Source organism: Pleurodeles waltl, chromosome 6 (genome assembly GCF_031143425.1).
Source record: "Pleurodeles waltl isolate 20211129_DDA chromosome 6, aPleWal1.hap1.20221129, whole genome shotgun sequence".
In the NCBI taxonomy this organism is placed as follows: Eukaryota; Metazoa; Chordata; class Amphibia; order Caudata; family Salamandridae; genus Pleurodeles; species Pleurodeles waltl.
Genome location: NC_090445.1, coordinates 1364462253 through 1364484508, shown reverse-complemented (window position 1 = coordinate 1364484508; position 22256 = coordinate 1364462253). Strand labels below are relative to the sequence as shown.

The 22256-nt window shown below is 44.5% G+C and overlaps 1 protein-coding gene across 1 annotated transcript in view; it reads right to left on the bottom strand.

Moving 5' to 3' along the window:
* RGR (retinal G protein coupled receptor) overlaps positions 1-22256 on the bottom strand; it is a 118578-nt gene that overhangs the window by 84414 nt on the left and 11908 nt on the right. Inside the window, exon 2 of the mRNA XM_069240660.1 lies at positions 19796-19952. Within this exon, the coding sequence (XP_069096761.1) occupies positions 19796-19952 (157 nt within the window). The remainder of the gene's footprint in view (positions 1-19795; positions 19953-22256) is intronic.

Here is a 22256-nt window from a genome sequence, read left to right as displayed (position 1 = left end):
AATTTGGGGGTGAATCTCCAATTCGTGGATCTGCTGGTGATCCCGAGTGAGATTGTCTGCTAACTGATTCTGAATCCCTGGAATAAACTGTGCTATTAGGCGAATGCGGTTGTGAATCGCCCAATGCCATATTCTCTGTGCCAGGAGACACAACTGTGTTGAGTGTGTTCCTCCCTGTTTGTTCAGATAATACATCGTTGTCATGTTGTCTGTTTTGACAAGAATGTGTTTGTGTCTTATTATAGGTTGAAATGCTTTCAACGCTAGAAATACTGCCAGTAGTTCTAAGTGATTTATGTGAAACTGTCTCTGCTGAGTGTCCCATTGTCCTTGGATGCTGTGTTGGTTGAGGTGTGCTCCCCACCCTATCATGGAGGCATCTGTCGTTATTACGTATTGAGGCACTGGGTCTTGGAAAGGCCGCCCTTGGTTTAAATTTATATTGTTCCACCATTGAAGCGAGGTGTATGTTTGGCGGTCTATCAACACTAGATCTAGAAGTTGACCCTGTGCCTGTGACCATTGTGATGCTAGGCACTGTTGTAAGTGCCGCATGTGCAATCTTGCATTTAGGACAATGGCAATGCATGAGGACATCATGCCTAGTAGTTTCATCACCATCTTGACTTGTATCTTTTGTTTTGGATACATGGCCTGTATTACATTGTGAAATGCCTGTACCCTTTGCGGACTTGGAGTGGCAATCCCTTTTGTTGTGTTGATTGTTTGCTGTGTTTGACACGGCTGAAGGTGTGACTTTGTGTAGTTGAGTGAGAAACCTAGTTTGTGGAGGGTTTCTATGACATACTTTGTGTGTTGTGAACACCGTTCTTGCGTGTTGGTTTTGATTAACCAATCGTCTAGGTACGGGAACACATGTATTTGCTGCCTTCTGATATGAGCAGCTACTACTGCCAGGCATTTTGTAAAAACTCTTGGCGCAGTTGTTATCCCGAATGGCAACACTTTGAATTGGTAATGTACCCCTTGGAATACAAACCTTAAGTACTTTCTGTGTGAAGGTTGTATCGGTATATGGAAGTATGCATCCTTTAGGTCTAGTGTTGTCATATAGGGGGTCATTCTGAGTTTGGCGGGCGGCGGTCGCCGTCCGCCAAACTTACTCCGCCGAATGACCGCTCTGCGGTCATAAGACCGTGGGGGCCATTCAGACTTTCCCGCTGGGCCGGCGGGCGCCCGCCAAGGGAGCACCCGCCGGCCCAGCGGGAAAGGCCCTGCAACACAGAAGCCGGCTCCGAATGGAGCCGGCGGTGTTGCAGGGGTGCGACGGGTGCAGTTGCACCCGTCACGATTTTCACTGTCTGCTGTGCAGACAGTGAAAATCATGCTGGGGCCCTGTGAGGGGGCCCCTGCACTGCCCATGCCAGTGGCATGGGCAGTGCAGGGGCCCCCAGGGGCCCCACGACACCCGTTCCCGCCATCCTGTTCCTGGCGGTAAAAACCGCCAGAAACAGGGTGGCGGGAAGGGGGTCGGAATCTCCATGGTGGCGCTGCTTGCAGCGCCGCCATGGAGATTCATCCCAGCCAGGGGAAATCCGGCGGGAAACCGCCGGATCCCCTTTTCTGACCGCGGCTTTACCGCCGCGGTCAGAATGGGCACTGAAGCACCGCCAGCCTGTTGGCGGTGCTTCCGTTGCCCGTGGCCCTGGCGGTTTAGGACCGCCAGGGTCAGAATGAGGCCCATAGTCTTGTTGTTTGAGCAATGGGATTACGTCCTGTAATGTCACCATGTGAAAGTGATTTGATGTAGATATTTAATGTTCTGAGATCTAATATAGGTCTTAGAGTTTTGTCCTTTTTGGGTATAAGAAAGTACAGCGAGTAAACTCCTGTTCCTTTCTGATGAATTGGTACTAGTTCTATTGCATCTTTTTGCAACATCGCTTGGACCTCCAGTTGTAGAAGATCCGTGTGTTGTTTTGACATATTGTGTGTTTTCGTGGGACATTTGGAGGGAATTTGAGAAATTCTATGCAATAACCATGCCGGATAATTGCTAGGACCCAAGTGTCTGTTGTTATTTTCTCCCATTGTTTGTAGAACTTGGTTAGTCTCCCCCCCACAGGTGTTACGTGTTGGGGATTTGTGACGTCGAAGTCACTGCTTGTTTTGTGGAGTTTTGGGACTTTGGAACTTCTCTCTCTTTTGGAATTGTCCCCCTCTATATTGTCCCCGAAACGTTCCCTGCTGATATTGGCTCTGATAAGTGGGCCTTGTTTGTGAGGTTGTGGGTTCCGTGCTTTGTCCTCGAAACCCCCCTCTAAATTGTGTTTTACAAAATGTGCCTCTGCTCTGTGGGGAGTAGAGTGCGCCCATGGCTTTGGCCGTATCAGTGTCCTTTTTAAGTTTTTCGATAGCAGTGTCCACCTCCGGCCCAAACAACTGCTGTCCGTTAAATGGCATATTCAGCACGGCTTGTTGTATTTCCGGCTTGAATCCTGATGTACGCAGCCATGCATGTCTCCGTATTGTCACTGCTGTGTTTATAGTTCTAGCAGCTGTGTCTGCTGCATCCATTGCTGACCGTATCTGATTGTTTGAAATACTCTGTCCTTCTTCCACCACTTGCTGTGCTCTCTTTTGGAACTCCTTGGGCAAATGTTCTATAAAGTGTTGCATTTCGTCCCAATGAGCTCTATCATATCTGGCTAACAAAGCCTGTGAGTTGGCAATACACCACTGGTTTGCGGCCTGTGCCGCCACTTTCTTCCCTGCCGCGTCGAACTTACGACTCTCCTTGTCTGGAGGTGGTGCATCTCCTGAAGTGTGTGAGTTTGCCCTCTTTCGAGCTGCCCCTACTACCACTGAGTCTGGCGCTAGTTGTTGTGTGATGTACACGGGGTCTGTTGGTGGTGGTTTATATTTTTTCTCCACCCTTGGAGTAATGGCCCTTCCTTTCACAGGCTCCTCAAATACTTGTTTGGAGTGTTTTAGCATTCCAGGTAGCATGGGGAGGCTCTGGTATTGGCTGTGTGTGGACGACAGTGTATTAAACAGAAAGTCGTCTTCAATTGGCTCCGCATGCATGCTGACATTATGAAACGCCGCTGCCCTTGACACCACTTGTGCGTAGGCTGTACCATCTTCTGGTGGTGACGGTCTAGCTGGATAACAGTCGGGACTGTTATCTGACACTGGCGCATCATAAAGATCCCACACGTCTGGATCATCCTGACTCATCCTTGTATGATTTGGGGATTGCATCATTGGTGGAGTGGCTACTGGTGATGGTTGTGGAGAGCGTTGTGGAGATTTTGGCGGGTTACTTGTTTAGCCACCTTCGCCTCTGGCTGCTTGTCTTTCTCTTGGAAGGCAAGTTTTTGTTTCATTCAAATCTTTTTGGATGTGGAGCCTTCTTTGGGTGTAGTCTGGCTCCATTGTCTCCAGTTCCTGTCCAAATCTATGTGTTTGCATTTGTGAGGACAGGCCTTGTTCCTCTGTGTAGGAACTTGATTTCGGTTCCGAGGCCGGATGTTTTGGTATCGAAACCTTTTTGGCTGCCTTTTTCGGTTCCGACGACACTTTTTTGCTCTTCGGCGTACTGATTTCTCGGTGCCGACTTGGTTCGGTGCCGCTCTCTCGGTGCCGAGACTGCTCTGACCTGGTGTCTCGGGGTCGAGTCTGCTCTGACCCGGTGTCTCGGGGTCGAGTGTGCTCTGTGCCGGTATCTCGACCGGAGTCGGATGACTTCGACACATGCATGCCCTTTTTCGGTGCCGATGGCCGGTCACCTATTTTTCGGGTTGATCCCTGGCCTGTTGGCGGTGGCGTCCCCTGGGCTTTACTGGTCTTTACGTGAGTCTTGTGTATCGACGTCTTACTCACGGTTTTCGGCGTCTGTTCAGGATCGACCTCTTCCGAGTCCGAATCCTCGATGGAGAAGGCTTCCTCTTCTTCCTCCATGTGTTTTTGTCCTGTCGGCAACGACGCCATCTGTAGTCTTCTTGCTCTTTGGTCCCTTAAGGTCTTTCTGGACCGAAATGCTCGACAGGTCTCTCAGGTATCCTCTTTGTGTTCTGGCGACAAACACAAATTACAGACCAAATGCTGATCTGTATAAGGATACTTGTTGTGACATTCGAGGCAGAAGCAGAATGGGGTCCGTTCCATTAGCCTTGAAGACGCACACGGTCGGGCCGACCAGGCCCCACGGGGAATCGAAAACCCCAAAGGGCCGCCGGAGCTCTTCAAAATTCGGTGTCGATCTGTTGTAACTAACCTGATACTGAACGCAAACAATACCGTAGAATTTTCAGAGGTTTTCACTAACTTTCCGAAGCGCGGAGCGAAAAGGAACACGTCCGAACCTGATGGCGGAAAGAAAACAATCTAAGATGGAGTCGACGCCCATGCACAATGGAGCCGAAAGAGGAGGAGTCCCTCGATCTCGTGAAAAAACTATCAAACATAACTTACCTACTACCTGTCGCCTAGGTACAAAACTGTTCATCTGCTGCTGGTGCACAGGCGCCCAGACTCCCCTGCGCCAATCTAGAAGCTGCTGTCATGCCGGAAATAGTAATACCCAGCATGAGAGACGCACGGGTGTTGGTCTGAGTGGCCTGGTTTTGCACTTCCACAGGGACTGGGAGTGTGAGCTTGCTGTTCTCGACCTGGCTATGGTTGGAGTCCGCAGAAATCTAAGCGCACATGTGGGTTTGGGTGTCCTTAGACAGACAGCCAAATCGCCATGTGCACTTGCAGTGCCTACCACTCTTCCTCCATGCTTACTGCTTGTCATCAGGATGGCCCCACCCGCCAGGCTTGGCTCCGGTTACGTGATGAAAATAATATGATAATAACATTGCTTTTTTATCATTTTATATTTCATGTTTGCAATTGCATCTGCTGCCTCCAGTAAAGGGGCGGCGCTCCTCAGCCATTACATGAGTCGTCGCTGAATTTATGACTAGAGAAGAAGTGTAAAGGTACACAAAAAGCAGGAGGAAGTGGAAGAAAAAGTTGAGGTAGAAATATTAAAGACAGTGTGTTGGTAGAATGAAACAGTACGACAAGGAATGGAAGAATTTAAGCATAATGCATAACAAATGAAATTAGAACCAGTAACCAAATGAAAGCCAGTGCAAGTGAGAAAATAAGAGCTCGGTAACGAGTGGGAAAGAACACACAGACTTCGTGGCCCTCCCAAAACTATAATGAGAGGCAAAAGACAGCCAGCTGCCTGAGATTTGGAAGCTTTGTTTGAATGCTTAAAGATCGTGTTTTAAATGATTTAGTATTTATCATATTTACACAGCACATGTGGTGAACTAATTCAATTCTGGATGACAGCAGCCTAACATTGAACTTGCAGAGCTTCATTCAAAAGGCTGGCCAGGAGCGACCGAACAAAGAAACAGATAGGGAAAAAATAACAGCACAGGACAAAGACACGTTGGATAAAGAAACACGAAATAATTGCTCTCCACTTTTGACTCAGAGCAGAAGTATCACAAATTTAAATAGGGAGGCAGTGATTCATTTGAAAAAAAGATAAGTGCATTGTCCCAAAGTTTTTCTTTGTGAGCAGGTATATGAGAGAGTTGACAAATAACAAGGATACCAAGGGGTGATTTACTAACATATTTCAATGCACTGGCTTTGCATCACAAAAGTGACAAAAACCAACGCAATGTTTTTTTATTATCTACGTTCCAGTGATCAACGTTTTTTGCACTGGAAATTAACCAAACCTGCTGCTTTGCGATACATGGCATCAAAAGGGCATTGCATGGGGGTCCCCATACAACTAAGCACCCTTTGTGACGCAAAACTCTATCTACCAAAAATGTGAGAAAGAGCTTTGCGTCACAAAATAGCACCTTTTAAAACCAAGGGGCATATTTATACTCCATTTGCACCGAATTTGCATCCTTTTATTTACGCAAATTCAGTGCAAAACTAACTCCATATTTATATTTTGATGTTAGACCCGTCTAACGTAAAAATATTGGAGTTTGCACCATTTTTTAGATGCGTGAACCTACCTTATGTCAATGAAATGCAAGGTAGGCGTTCTCATCTAAAAATGGTGCTAACCCCACAGCCCCATATTTAGCACCCCATGCTAAAATGACGCACGGGTAGGAGGAGGGGCTAAATAATGGCCCAAAGCTTGCTTTGGACCATTATTTAATGCCTGGGTCAGACCAGGTGTTAGTGGACCTGTGGACCCATTTCCATGGTTAAACACCATGGAATGGGTCCATAGGTGCCCTCCTCAAGCCCCAGGAACACCCACATCAGAGGGACATCGGAGGACGGGGGACCCCATCCCAGGTAAGTAGGGTAAGTAAAGGTAAGTTTCTTTTTTTAATTTAAGTGCCATCGGGGGCCCATCTTGGTCCCCACTGATCACCTGTGATGGCCATTGAGGTGGTGGGCAAGACTCCTGTCTTTTCTAAGACAGGGGTCATGTGGTATAGATGGTTTTGCATCAGAAAATGACGCTAGGCTGGTTAGAGGCTTTTTTTTTCCTCTAACCAGCCTAGTGTCATTTTTTGGTACAAAAACCCTTCTCCCATGCCACCACCTCCACCCAGCTAACGTCATTTTTTTTACGCTAGCCCACCCTTTGCGCCAGCTTGCGCCAATCCATAAATATGGAGCCCAGCTGGCGGTCAGGAATGGCGTAAGCCAGTGCTAAATATTTTAATGCAAAACTGTGTTACTGCAGTTTTGCATCAAAAAGTATAAATAAGCCTCTAAGCCTTAAAAGGAGAAATGTTGTAATTTCTCCTTTCTTTTCCTACTTTGGATGCATGCTGCACTGTCCAGCACACATACAAAGTGGCATATTTCTACTCTGTTTCCGCTGAATTTGTGTCATTTTATTTTATGCAAACTCGGCGCAAACTTAACTAAATATTTATATTTTGATGCTAGACATGTCTAGTGTCAAAATATTGGAGTTTGGACCATTTTTGGGATGCGTGAACCTACCTTGCATCAATGAGATGTAAGGTAGGCGTTCCTATCTAAAAAATGGTGCTATCCCCCTAGCCCCATATTTATCCCCCAGTGCTAAAGTGACAAACGGGTGGGAGGAGGGGCTAAGTAATGGTGCAAAGCTTGCTTTGCACCCTTATTTAAAACCTGGGTCAGACCAGGCATTAGGGGACCTATGCACCCATTTCCATGGCTAAACGCCATGGAATGGGCCCACAGGTGCCCATCCCTTGCCCCAGGAAAACCTCTACCCCCAACAGAGGGACACCAGAGGATGGGTGACTCCATCCCCGGTAAGTAAGCATTTTTAAATTTATTTATTTATTTTGCCATCAGGCGCCCTAACTTGTGGCCCCATAAATGCCACGGGTGTAATGGTCATGCCCAGGGGACACTTGTCGCCTGTGCTAGCCATTGGGGTGGTGGGCATGACTCCTTTCTTTTCTAAGATAGAAGTCATGTGGTATGGATGGTTTTGCATCAGAAAAGGATGCTAGGCTGGTTACAGGCTTTTTTTTTTGCCTCTAACCAGCCTAACGTCATTTTTGGTACAAAAACCATTCTCCCATACCGCCACCTCCACCCAGCTAACGTATTTTTTTTTTACACTAGCCTACCCTTTGCGCCATTGCACTGAATTTGTGTCATTTTATTTTACGTAAATTTGGCACAAACTTAACTCCATATTTTTATTTTGATGCTAGATATCTAGTGTCAAAATATTGAAGTTTGGACCATTTTTGGGATACGTGAACCGACCTTGCTTCAATGAGGTGCAAGGTAGGCGTTCCTATCTAAAAAAAGGTGCTATCCCCTTAGGCCCGTATTTATCCCCCAGTGCTAAAATGACGCATGGGTGGGAGGAGGGGCTAAGTAATGGTGCAAAGCTTGCTTTGCACCATTATTTAACGTCTGGATCAGACCAGGCGTTAGGGGACCTGTGCACCCATTGCCATGGCTAAACGCCATGGAATGGACCCACAGGTTCCCATCACTAGCCCCAGGAACACCTCTACCCCCAACAGAGGGACACCGAAGGATGGGGGACTCCATCCCAGGTAAGTATTTTTTTATTTTTTATTTTTGTTTGCCCTCAGTGGCCCTAACTTGTGGCCCATGCAATCCACGGGAAGCAATAGTCATGCCCAGGGGACACTTGTTGCCTGTGCTAGCCATTGGGGTGGTGCGCATGACATCTATCTATGCTAAGACAGCAGTCATGTTTTTGGTGGTTGTGTGCCAGGAAATGATGCTAGTCTGGTTAGAGGCATTTTTTTTGTGTCTCTAACCAGGCTAGCGTAATTTTTATGGAGCACAACCCCCTCCCTCTCTACCGCCACCACCACCCGGCTAGCAACTTTTTTTAAGACTCTAGCCTAAGTTTAGCGATGGCTTGCGCCATTCCTTTAATATGGTGCCTGGCTACGCAAGCCGACGGTATACTTTTTGCCGCAAAACTGCATTTGCGCAGTTTTGCGGCAAAAAGTGTAAATCTGGCCCAAAGTAGGAAAAGTTATAGAAGTTGTCTAGGCATAGGGGGAGATTTATACCCTGTTTTGCTGAATTTGTGTCATTTGTTTAATGCAAATTCAGCCCAAACATAACTCTATATTTATATTTTGACGTTAGACACGTCTAATGTCAAAATATAGGAGTTTGCACCATTTTGTGGATGCCTGCACCTACCTTGCGTCAATGAGATGCAAGGTAGGCATTCCCATCTAAAAAATTGTGCTATCTCCATAGCCCCATATTTATCCCCCCATGCTAAAATGACGCACGGGTAGGAGGAGGGGCTAAATAATGATGCAAAGCTTGCTTTGCAACATTGTTAGGGAACCTGTCGACCCATTTCCATGGTTAAACACCATGGAGTGGGTCCACAGGTGCCCTCCCCAAGCCCCAGGAACATCCCCACCCCCACAGGGACACCAGAGGACAGGAGACCCCCATCCCAGGTAAATCTGAGTAAGTAATTTTTTATTATTTTTTTTTGCCATCAGGGGGCCAAAGTTGGGGCCCTCTGCACGGCCCAGGGTGCAATGGCCACGGCTGTTCTGCATTGCCTGACTGTTTAATAAATCTGCCCCCTAGTATTGATTCTACCTCATGCATCCTTCTTCCATCACCATTGCTGCCTGCCTTTATCTCACTCTTGCAGGTTATTTTTGTAATGCCTTCTTTCTGTCTTTGTCACTGTCTTCCTATCTTTCCCTTCCTCCTCTGTCTCCCTTTTCTGTCATAATTCCAGTTCCTAAGCCTGAGTGCCTGTGCTGAAAATGCATGTGTCACGTGGCCTTGAAATGGATTGGGGAACACGCAAGAGATTAAGAGAATTGGCACCTAACATTATGTACAGGATCTTCAACCCAGATATGCTGCGGCTTTACATGAACATACTTAAATGTTGTGCAGAAAGAACAAGTGAAGGACGGAATGCTGAACAATGTCAAACATTCACTCCCAGTACAGTGTTGTGGGTCTAAATCCACAGTTTTGTTGCTATCTATGCCATTCCACTTTGGACCCAGCTTTATGTACCGTATTTTCCGGCGTATAAGACGACTGGGCGTATAAGACGACCCCCTACTTTTCCTGTTAAAATATAGGGTTTGGGCTATACTCGCTGTATAAGACTACCCCTCTTCCAACGCACACCAAATAAAAATTTAAAAACATCAGATTTGATTTTAACATGGTAATTTTAATTCAAATGCTTATGACATTCAGGTACTTAGTAGGAAAACTGTCACTTATAAACAGAAGGCTGTTTGTCATCAAACATGTAAACATAAAACAGTGCAAGTGGAATAGCCTGGAGCACATGCAGAAATACGTGCCTGTCCAGACAACTGCCAGCGAGGATTGCGGCACACAGTAAGGACAGCTCAACTCACGGTTGACCAATCAGCTCTGTGTCCACAAGTAGCTGAATCTTGTGGGATGCGGAACCCATCATACGCTTGGAATCGATTTCCAAATGCAACGCACGGTGGCTCAGCTACAGGGCGCCTGTCCCTGAAGTTTCAGCACACCGTATACCGGCGTATAAGACGACCCCCGACTTTTGAGGAGATTTTCAGGGGTTAAAAAGTCGTCTTATATGCCGGAAAGTACGGTAAATAAGTATTGAACCTGCTCCCCAGGAGAACAGTCCAGCCAGAACTGCCAGGGATCCTCATCCCTGCACTATAAAAAAATGACTCTGGGATCAGTCTCAGGGTATGAGCCATATGCAAATCATTCTTGACCCAGCTCCCCATGGGAACAGTCCAGCCCAACTGCCAGGCCAGTCTAGAAACAATCATCCTGGGACTGGTTTCGGAATATCACACCTCATCAGCCATGCAAGATGGACTCCAGAAGCATGGGGAGCATGGGATTCACATCTGGTCATACCCATCTCACTTAGGGCAACAAATGCAAAAATAACAAGTGATGGATGGAATGCTGAATAATGTCAAACATTCACTCCCAGTACAAAGACTGCGGCCAAAATTCATCATGTTTTTGCTACCCATACTATTCCACTTTGGACACAGCCATATGCAAATAAGTCTTAACCCTGCTCCCCATGGGAACAGTCCAGCCCGGACTGCCAGACAGGTCCTCCCTGGGGAGGAAACAAGCAGTCTAGAACAGGTTTCACGATATGATCCCTCATCAGCCAGGCTAGCTTGACTCAAGTGGCATGGGGAGCATGGGTATCAAGTCTGGGCATACCCGTCCCATTTAGGGAAACAAATGAAAAAAGAACAAGTGATGGATTGAATGCTGAACAATGTCAAACATTCACTCCCAGTACAGAGCTCTGGGCAAAAATCCATTGTCTTTTTTGCTACCCATGCCATTCCACTTTGGACCCAGGCATAATCAAATCAGCCTTGACCGTGCATCCCATGGGAACAGTCCAGCCCGAACTGCCAGGCCGGGTCCTCCGTGCATTATAACCAAGGATTCAGGGACCTGTTTCGGGGTATCACCTCTCATAAGCCAGGCTTGATTGACTCCAGTAGCATATGGAGCACGGAACCCATATCTGGGCATACCCGTCTCACCTAGGGCAGGGAATGCTGAATAATGTCAAACATTCACTCCCAATACAGAGATTGAGACCTAAATCTATTGATTTTTTGCTACTCATACCATTCCACTTTGAACCCAATCATATGCAAATCAGTCTTGAACTTACTCCCTATGTCCCTCCCAAACTGCCAGGTCAGAGCCTCCCTGGACTGGAAACAAGTATCCTGGGACCAGTTGGAGTGTATCACCTCTCATCAGCCAGGCTAGCTTAACTCCAGTGGCATGGGGGACCACAGGACCCACGTCTTGGCATACCTATCCCACTTAGGGCAACAAATGCAAAAGGCACAAGTGATGAATGGAATGCTTAACAATGTCAAACCCTAACTTCTAGTACAGAGATCTGGTCCTAAATCCATTGTTTTTTGCTATCCATGCCATTCCACTTCGGATTCAGCCATATACAAATCAGTCTTGACCTGGCTCCCCATGGGAGCAGTCCAGCCCGAACTGCCAGGCCTCGTCCTCCCTGGACTGGAAAAAAGCATGTGACAAGCCTCAAAGGAAATTGCACTTTGTATTGATAGTTTGCAGCTGAAGATTTGGGGCTAACTTTGAGTCCAAGTGGACATTTGACCAGCTGTCAATGTAATTGATATAAGATGATACTTTCGTCTGATGCAGTATTCTCCTTTTACTTCAAGGAACTCTGAACGCCTATGTAGAAGGCAAGAGCCAGAGTGTTGTCTCCTTTTTAAGGAAAATAAACAATACCCCAGAACTGTGAAAAGGCTTTGTGCCTGCTGGTCCTGAAGGAGAAGATGAAGTAAACAGCCTGCCCAGCAAGCTGGGAACCTGCCGCATTCCTCCATTGCTTAAGACCAGCTATTCAGAACATTGCTTTGAGGAGAACTAAGCCGTCCAGGGTCCCCAGTCCAACAAGAGATTCACCTCTGTGAGCAGCCTGAGAACAGTATAAAATGTAGTTTCTAGTGAAGTCCAGCTTTCATGTGCCTCACCCTGCTGTATGCACTTCTTCTCCAGCAACACCAGTGTATGTGTGAGGACCATGTGCCTGAATCCATGCATTATCATGATCTCCTGCTAATCTGTTGTTAGTGTAAGTCCCATCCACCTTACTACTGCATTGGTGTGCACCATGTGTATGTCTACCCCAATAACCTTGTGAGGCCTGTGTGCCACATCTTTGTATTGTTGTGCAAACCTTCTTGATCTACTTAAAAGTCCACACTGTGCTTTTATCCCTGCATTACCTAAATGCACCCTTTTTTAGCAAGTGACTTAGATCCCCAAGCAAGGACTAACTGCAGTGGCCCCAAAATTGCTGATGTGAAATTCACCATAAGTGACCACCAATGTGAAGGGCCATATGTTTCTCTGTCTTCCAACCAAGACTGCTCTTCTTGCCACCCTGTGTGACCCAATGTCTGGGAGCCCAGTAATCGAGCTAGGCAGTGCTGAGAAGACCATTCAAGGTGTGTGACTATAAAGAAACTGAATAGTAGACACTTTGCACGGCCATAGTCCCTTGTTGATTCTAACTGTTTACCTTGTTAAACTGCACACTCTTGGCACCACAGAAAACAATTAAAGAGTAACTAGTAACCAGATACACATTCTGTATTATTGTTAATGCCATAAAAGATCCTACACATTTTTTAGCATTTGCTGTTAATGTAAATAAAAATGTTAAATATTTTTGTCACAGAATGACAGCACTGCATATATATTATGGGGCAGATTTACTAAGGATTTGAATTGAGGTTGTGTCTTGTTTCGGCATTCTATTCTATTCGGCATTTACTAAGCCATGCAATGCCTTTATGCATGGTTCAGTAAATACAAAGTAACACAAGGAGTGCAGCAATGCCTTGTGTTACATTGTGTTGGGGAGGCAGTCCATGGGTAGAGCATGGGTGTTCCCTTCCTGCAAATCCCTTCCTGCACAAAAGCAATCCTGCCTGCTACACATACATCGCTGCACCATTTGCATTGTGGTTGCATCTTTTTTATGGCACAGGAACTGGACTGAAACAATGTAATAAATAAATAAAAGTGTTCAGCATAGTTATAGCTAACTGTAGTTGGGCAACAGGGTTGGACAGTGAGAGAAAATAGGACCGAGCACAAAATAAAAATGGCCCCCATTACCAAAATCTATAGTTGAAAAACTGTCCCTTATTTCCAAATTGAGACAGTTTTGCAAGGTATGGAAGACTGCATGAATCTGAGCTTGCTGCAGGCAATGTTTGTACTAAAATCAGGGAAATCAACAATAAAAACTAGCCAAGCAGTACCAATGACAGTGCCAACACAACTTCTAACCATCACACTCCTGCAGATGTGACATTTTAGACCATTCCAGGCCCCAAAGCTATAGATTGCTTAGATGGCATATGTTAGACATTTTTAATATATATTGAATTAATGAATACCTTTAGTTGTGCTCATCTCAGTGTCAGTGTTGATAATTAAGTGCTGGTGGCAAGCATCAAAAACCACCAGCTCAAATTAAGCCCTGCGTATAACCATCAGCTTACAAAGTAAGGAATATCTACTAATTCCAGTTTACGCTATTCTCCCAGGTCTAGAATGCTTCGAATGTCAAGTGATTATCAACCTCCCAACCATAACTTTATGGTACAAGCTTTCACCATACAGTCTTCTGTCATATCTAGCGTACTGAACTCAATAAAGAACTCAAGGGTGAAAACAATCGGCACTCGCTTGCAAGAGAAAGGATCTCAAAAATGCCCTCCCGTTACCCATGCAAGCTCAAGCAGGGGGCAAGCACATGAACCTGATCCACACCTTGTGGCCAACACCTTTAACATTCAAATATATACAGTACTGAGGTCCTCTGCATCATTTCGGTATTTTTGTGGAGCATTGTAAAAATCATACGTTAGGTGGGATGTAGCTGCGAGTCAGCAAATGTTTAAAAAATAAGGAACTTAAAGATACTGACAAAGGTCCCAGCTGGCAATATGGGGATTTTTATGAAGCACATTATCCTTCACTCTTTATGCTACCCAGTAAAACAACTGAATCTAGCCCCTCCCGCATCAAGTTAGTCGAAAAAAACAGAGGCACCATCCTGGTCTCTTGCAACACCTTAGAAATATATATATATATATATATATATATATATATATATATATATATATATATATATATATATATATATATATATATATATGAATTTAATTTATGAAAAACTGGAAAAAGGACTGTACTAAATAAAAAAGAGACTATTACAATGTCCTTTCATTTTAGTCAGCCCACAGGCAGCATTAAAAAGTGCTCTAATTTCTTTTATAATCCTAATACTCCTAATAAAGACCCACTGGAGAGGATCAAAATTAACTGTATAAATATTGGCATACTTGGTGGGAGAGTTTGAGAATCATGGATAGAGCAGTGCTGCAGATAGACCATAAAACCGGGGTGATTAAATGTCATGCCTGGAGAGTCCCATGAGAAAACGGCATTAATGTTAGAAAGTTGATCATTAACAGCACACATGCGAGGGGGGATGATTAAATTGCTTGGCTGAATCAATAAATTGGATTGATGAACTGAATCTGACCAGAGTTAACAGGAGGAATGCCCACTGAAACACCAAAATTTGCATGGGCAGGCACATCTCTGCCTGACACAATAATGAGCCGATAGGGTGAAATAAGAGCTTTTATCAATGTTAACAGCTGATTGTCTTGCCCAGCATACATTAAACACAAGAATGGGTGGCAGGGGTGGAGAAGGTTTCACCAGGAAGTAAAGTCAGTCTGGTTCAGCTTACTGCAGCTATTGGTGAAGCTATTGGTGAAGCAGGTCTTAAAATGAAAGTCTCAGAAGGTCATCAGTGATGAAGGATCTTGCTCTTATCAGCAGTGATGGCGAGAGCAGAGAGGATGCCATTAGGACATTTGCTTTTTGACATTATTCAGTTGCCAAGACAAACTTTCTAGCATGGGCATAGGTTTCAAGAAGCTCAGGGGGCTCAATGCGTACTATTTAGGGCAGCAGAATAATAAAATACATTATTGGGCTGAAGGTATTCATTTGTTAAGTTTCACAGTATGGGAATTATATATTTTTTTTTTTAGGTCAAACTTTGCCCAGCCCGCAAAACCTATATTGAAACTGTATTGTAAACGTCACTAGCTCCAAGATCGGGAAGAGCAAGCACACGCAATGGTAATTTAGAAAGAAATAGTATATTTAATATATACTCGTTCTGGTCATGCATGGAAATGCAGCTCCGGAAGCCCTGCAGCCCTTGTCTTCTAAAGTTACCAATGCTTTCTTGGATATAGATCCAGAGGCTAGTAGAAGGGTAATGTAAAGGAGTGTTAGCATTAAAGTGATATGAAATTATATATTTTTTTTCCCTATTTAGTGCTCTTTTCATTCTTTATGCCTACTTCTTTACACTGTTTACCCTTCTATTTGGTTGTGAATCATTTCTTAATTGTTTTTTATTTCTGGTTCCTGTGTGTACTAATTTTAAACTAGATGCTACCATAAAGATGTATGTATAAAATAGTGTCTTTTAGTTCAGTATCTTTCACCACAGTTACACTGTATGATACCGCCAAGAGGGGGTCATCTTTCTGGTCAGAGGGTGAGGAGGTTTGGATATAAGAGCCTCGGGCGGTATTCACGAACCTCTTCAACTCAAATGAGGATCTATCAGAGATGTCTCATATTTAACTTATAATACTGCCTGGTATATCATGGTGGAGCAATGCAACTATTTCCTCTAGTTAACGCTAGATACAACTAATAGCCAGCGCTGATGTAGGATGGTTCAGGTAAGGAGTACTATTAGTGCTATCGTAGAAAACCTCCACTAAAGTGTTCTTTGGTAAAGGAAGCAGCCGTTAATGACTCGGTGCTCAGCCTTCCTGTAAATGTTTTGTGTGCACAGTTCGATTGCTCATGGGTCTTTCGAGAGAGATGATGGGGGAGCCGCATATGAGAGGTGGTTCAGAGGTCACACAATGTCCAGGGCTAGTCTTGGGGGATATCAGAGACAAATAAGTTACATGTGTGTACCTGTCAGTGCCGGCTGCTTTATTGAACCAGAGAAAGGATGGGTCTTAAGTGGCGGGCCCTGAGGGCTATCGTACTCCCAGATCTTCAGTCATGAATTAACAGCAACAAATGCAGAGGAAAGCACACAGGTTTATGCAATTATTGTGCACTTAAAGAATAAGAATACATCCTGGGTGCAAGCACAAGGGTGTCACTCGTTCATCGATTACTTGAACAACTCAGTGGTTGCCAGGGACAGGCCTGCTGACCTTACACAATGCTTAATCGCTTGAAGATCACACCGAACAGTGCATCACAGAAGCCTCACAAGCTCATCAAGTGCAGATGGGTCAGCAGCAATGCAGGGTGTAGTGCTTGGGCTCACACAGACACTGTTTGGAGGGAGGTACCGACATTGCTGCAGCAGAATTAAGCACACATGCTGTGAGGACTGCACAAGAGGAGGTACATAGGTCAAGTTAGGCAACAGGCTGCAGACTCTCAGGTTGCGGATTCTCCTGCAGTGGTTTTTGTTACAAAACACAAAGCAAAGTCTCTGTGAGAGGTGCCTACCCCAACCTAGTTTCTAGGCCACAGTCATTGTCCAGGTGCTATACTGGTTAGGTCACTCTCTAACCACCTGGAATCAGCTTGGTTTCAATCAATTGCAAGCAAATGTTCTAATTTCTCCTCTCTGTAATCGATGATACACAGTGCAAGTGCTTGTTACAAAGGAAGGAGGGCAGAAACTAATACCCAGGAAGCGGGAGATAAAAGGAGAGACAATGAACCATCCTTTTACTCACATTAACCTCAGGAGCTGCCTACAATCAGTGGGACCGTACAAAGGTACCCAACTTCGTATCCAACCTCACATGCATTTTAGCACACTCATGTGCAAGTCAAATGCAATCAGGAGAAATGAGAGGGGTCAGTCAAGGATACAAACACATTTCTGAGTGTGCCGGTCACTCATCAACTTCAAACTGATCTATCTTGCTGCTGGTAGTGGTCATGAAGGTATCCCCTTGAATTCTTGAAATTCATGAGTTCTGCCAAGAAAACTAGAAACATTTTTAAAAATATATGTGAATGTATTGTGTATTGATTTGTTCACTGAGCCCTTTGCAAGCTTAACACAACATCACTACTTTATGCACAGGGTTGTGATGCGTTGTGAGGATGTGGCTTCATTCATGTATTGGCGCTCATGAAAATGTATAGGATCCAGTGGTAGCCACCCCAAATGTCAAGGGGGTGAAAGGGGGATCACGGGGATGGGGTTAACAAATAATAAAAAAAACACTTACTGTTCTCGCCACCGCCTCCTGGACCTCCGCTGCTCTTCTGATGTCCCAGCATTCACTGGGACACCAGCACAGGCTTCTGAGCAATCCTGGTGCTGCTCTCATGCTATACTTAGCATGAGAGCAGTGTCAGGATTGATCTGAGCAGCTTGGTCTGCTGCTCAGACTGTGCACTGGGGTCTCTGCAGTTTCTGCAGCCCGGCTGTGCAACACAGCCAAGTTGGAGAAACCTAAGTGCACATGTGTGTTTGGATGGCCTAAGACAGACGGGCAGTCAAACATGCATGCATACTTAGTGCATAGACTACACTCCTCCTCCCCCCCACCCCCCACCCATAGCCCAGCTCCATTCCTCCCTTCAAATACTGGCTGGGCCAGCAGCACAAAAATACATAAAAAGGAAATATTGCTTTATTTTTCTGCTGCTGGCTCTTAGCCTGTGGGGCGATGATTCTCCGCCATTGCAGAGGAGCCGCCCCTGAAAGATCTGCTAAAGGCTGAGGGGGGGGGTGGTAATGTTGTCACTGCAGAGGATCAAGCCAGGGCGTGCTGATCACAAAACCAAAAGGAATCCCTTAGACCTAGCGGCTCCACTTACTACTGCTAGGCATCTATCTGCACTGTGAACTAAAAAGGATGAAACTGGCAACAGAGCAGTTCAGAAAGACATAGGAAAGAGTAATCACCTCTGGGCTCCACTCACTATTCCCAGCTGCTGCATGATTTCTCAAAAGAATGTGGGAAGGTGTTAGAGACATTAGCATGACTATATATGCTGCAGAGGCGAAGCATATATCATTGCAATTGAAAGTCCAAAGTCCACACTTATCATCATACATTATTACCCATATCACTGAAACAAATACCCTTAATAGAAAATGTGAGGTATTGACACTTAAACGCTGGTGGGAACGTGATAAACGTACATTGTTTCACAATTCAGTATTTTAATTATTTAGTTGCTGTTTTTGCATGTACTTACATAACCACAACAAAGAGAACACCTTAGGTCACTAAGAAAAAGATCATATATCTCTGAGATCCCTGGATGGAAAGCTGCGGTGCTGCACTGTGCTCACCATAGCACAGATTTAAAGACTGGACACAATAAATCATCAGCTATATTAATTTGATGAGATCCAAGTATGAAGAATGATCGAACAAGAGTGTTTAGCTCGTTAAAGAAACATTTGTATTTCTCACGGTCTGTTTTTTGTCATTGAAAACGTATAAAAAGAATATTCACAAATGAATGTCTTATTAGGTCTTGCCTATAGACGATTTTAGTTGTCTTTTGGCAACAAATCCATTTGATCCAATATAGACTTTGGGTATGATTTAGAGTTTTGAGGAGAGGGCACTTCATCGTAACAGCAACAAAGTACCCTCTGATTCAAACTGTCCGGCCACCTGATTTAGAGTTGAACGGATCTTAATTATGTCAGAGACAGAGCCTACTCTGGCTGTGTTGCTTACATACATCTCCGACTGGCCGATGGAGTGTGGGCTGTCAATGTTTTTGGCCATTCGACTGCCCCTCCCCCCCCCCCCCCCCCCCCCCAATTCAGAGTGGGCGGTCTAATGTGAAGCTTTCACTCTCCCTTTCCAAAATGAAAAACCTGGTGGTGAGGAACAGTGAAACCCTTTACATGACCCCAGCACCGTGGAAGACAACTCCCGTAGTGTGGGGTTCGTTACTTTTTGTTCTTCAAAACCAAAATCCTGATTTGGGATTTTGTTTTTTTTAAAACAAAGACAAGGTAAAAGTCATGTGTGATGGACCCATCGACCAAACTTTTAATACATTTCTTATGCTTAAAGAAAGCCAAGATGGTCCCTTTGAGTGTGCATGCACAGAGACTATTTAGGGAAAAAAACATTGGCAAACCCAATAGGTCTGAGACCAGGTGTCACAGGTGAGACTTATTGGCTTTGCCCTGAAACCAATGTTAATCTTTGAGGATCCCAAATAAGGGCTCAGAATTGGCCCGGTCTGAATGTAGTACTGCTTGGACAAAGACAGACATCTCATAAGGATACTACGTTATCCTCGTGGCGTGTTTTTATTTCACATATATTACTGCTTACCTAATGTTCATTTGAAGAAACACTGTCTATACCTTATGTTACATATAGCTGACGCTTGAAAACATCCAATGTAAATCTGAGTGTTTTTAATATATTATGAAAAAATAATTCTAAAAAATCAGTACAAAATTTGTCACACGCCTTTCGAACAATTATCCCGAGCTTTTGCTTGGAATCGCTGTTGCTGAATCGTGTTCCTTTTCTGCTTATCATGAAATATTCAGCACTACTGACGGTTCACAGTCGGTGGTTATTCTAAGGTCCACCTTTTACTGGCTGTTGTTTGCTTTTGTACCAGAAGCTAGCCAAGAAGCACCTGTGATGTAAAAGCGACGTCACCGTACCTCAAGAAGCTGGAGAAAGCTGCGATGAAAGCATTGATGCAGACGCCAGTGTCTGCCAGCGCCAGGCTGACGATCAGGAAATTGTGAGGTGTCCTGAGTGACCTGATTTTGTAGAAGGAGAGGATTGTCAGGCCATTTAAGATGAAGCCCAGCAGAGCTGCAAAAGAACAAGAGCAGATACGTTTGGTTAACAAATGCGCCAGGGCAGTAATTCAGGATGGAATTCTAGTTCATGACAATCACAGCTTTAATTCAACAGTCGACACAGGTGTGAATAAAGGACGTCTGTTATGGTAAGCCCACACAATGACGTTGTGTCGTATCTGCACACGGCATATGTAAGCCTTACTGCCCTCTGCTCAAGGTATTTACAGCTTTTAAAACCCTATGCTCAGGAAGTTACCCTCCGCTTATCGCCCACTCTGATATCTTGGGCTGGAACCAAGTGGGAGGGACCACAATGAGGGGAAAGGCCAATAACAGTTGATAATGCCTAACTTAATATCCGCAATGTAGCTTTCATCACACTCTAAGGTCTTCCACACCAGATCGATAACACACCCATTGTCCCCGCCTTCATCACACACAGAACTTAACATACAGGACAGCAAACGCAGTAAATATCATACCTATAAGCATTCTGATTGGCTGATAAACCCTTAGCCGTCACAAAAACTGCTAATATTTGCTAAATCTAACATCGTTCACAGGATACAACAGATACAAGTCTAAAGGACAATGCTCAAAATGATGCAGGGTTGGCATCAAAAATATTAAGAAGAGAGCACTAGCCAATGCCTTAAATTTGTGTGGTGAGAAAGAGAAGAGATATGATTCATATTGAAACTCACTGGCCCTCATTACAAGCTGGCCGTTAATTGACATGATATATAGTGTACCCAATAAAGTTCGGTTCCGCCGGGTCGAAACTTATTCGGTGCAATAATTACCACCAGATCATGAGTTTTTCCCTAATAAGGGGAATACCATGCAGATGTTCCCATATCCCAGAAAGCAACTGGCATTTTCCCTCTGATAAATATCAGTAGATTTCACCTGCCAAAGTATATCTTTTGAGTGCGATATTTATTGCAAGACTCATAATTCCAAAATGTGCATAACAGACGTTTCTGTACACAATGGAATTTAATGGCCAACTCGTAATTTGTGCCTTAGTAGTATAAAAACAGGAAGAGACAACATGCACGAGTGCCAAAGGAAGACTGACAGGAGAAAGTCGTTAGATGCATCAAGCATTTCAGTGAGAGGTTCCCCAAAACGAAAAAAAACAAGGCACAATAGATCATAACCAATTTCAGTGTCAAAGATAACAAAACACATACTGTGACAAAAATAGACACTAGACAGACGGATGACTTGGTATTTGTACATATTTAAAATAGTGGTATCTGGAGTGGGCAATAGTGCAAGAGTGAGGGACTACGAATGCGCTGTCGCCATTTTCAAGCATGCGCAAGCGAGTCATTAAGGAAGTTTTGAACAAAGGAACAGAGAAAATGGAGGAGTTCAAAGGAAGTCTATTCCAGCTGTATACATTTAGTTGCTTGAATAAGCAGAATCATGAAACAGTTCAGGAATCTTTATGGATGACAAGAAGATATAGGATGGTCTGGTTAGGAAAGGATCGGAAGAACCATAAGAAAATTCCTCTACACAAAGTAGTTGGTAAATGCTTGGATCAACCTTCAGTATGATCAGTGAGAACAAACTCTATACTAATTAAATAAAGACTTATGCCACAAATGAAAATCCTACTATGCCAGCAAAAACATAGCTCTTCAATGTTGTAGCGAGATATGAAATGAACAGTTTCTTGGGACTGCCGAACCTGCCATTATACCTATGTATCTTGATATACACTTGCAGCTGAAACCACTGTTGTATATGAAGGTCAACGATGATAGGAAGTGGATGGAGGATTCACTGGGTAAACTTATCCTGCTTGTAAAGTCACTTCACTCTCAAGTAAGCTTCAGTATTGCTTCCTTTCCTTCAAATCAAGCTCCTGGTGTCAATCTTACCCATAAAGGGGTAGTCACTTTGTGGCCAATCCCAGAGATTATGAGATTTTCCATTCCACCCAACACTCCAGTCCCACTTCCCAAGTATACCCCTGGTTTGTCTCAGGACCATTTCTTAAATGAAAAGGAGGGAGCTTGCCCCTCTCTGTAGTGTTGTTTCATCATCAACGAAGGCTAAAGAAGAACATTTCATGCATTACCTCCAGGAAGTCTACTTGGGTAGGGATCTGATGAAGTTTATATTTGAAAGAGAGAGAGAGAGTTTGCCCAATGATCATTAGTTCCACACCGCATTCACAAATATCCAATCTATTCTGATTGTCTCGTCGTAAATCTCCGTGCTGGAGTGATTGCTGTCCCAAACATCAAGGAAGGCCACAGTCTCTGGTAATTATTTAGCTCTTTTAGCTCCATAGCAG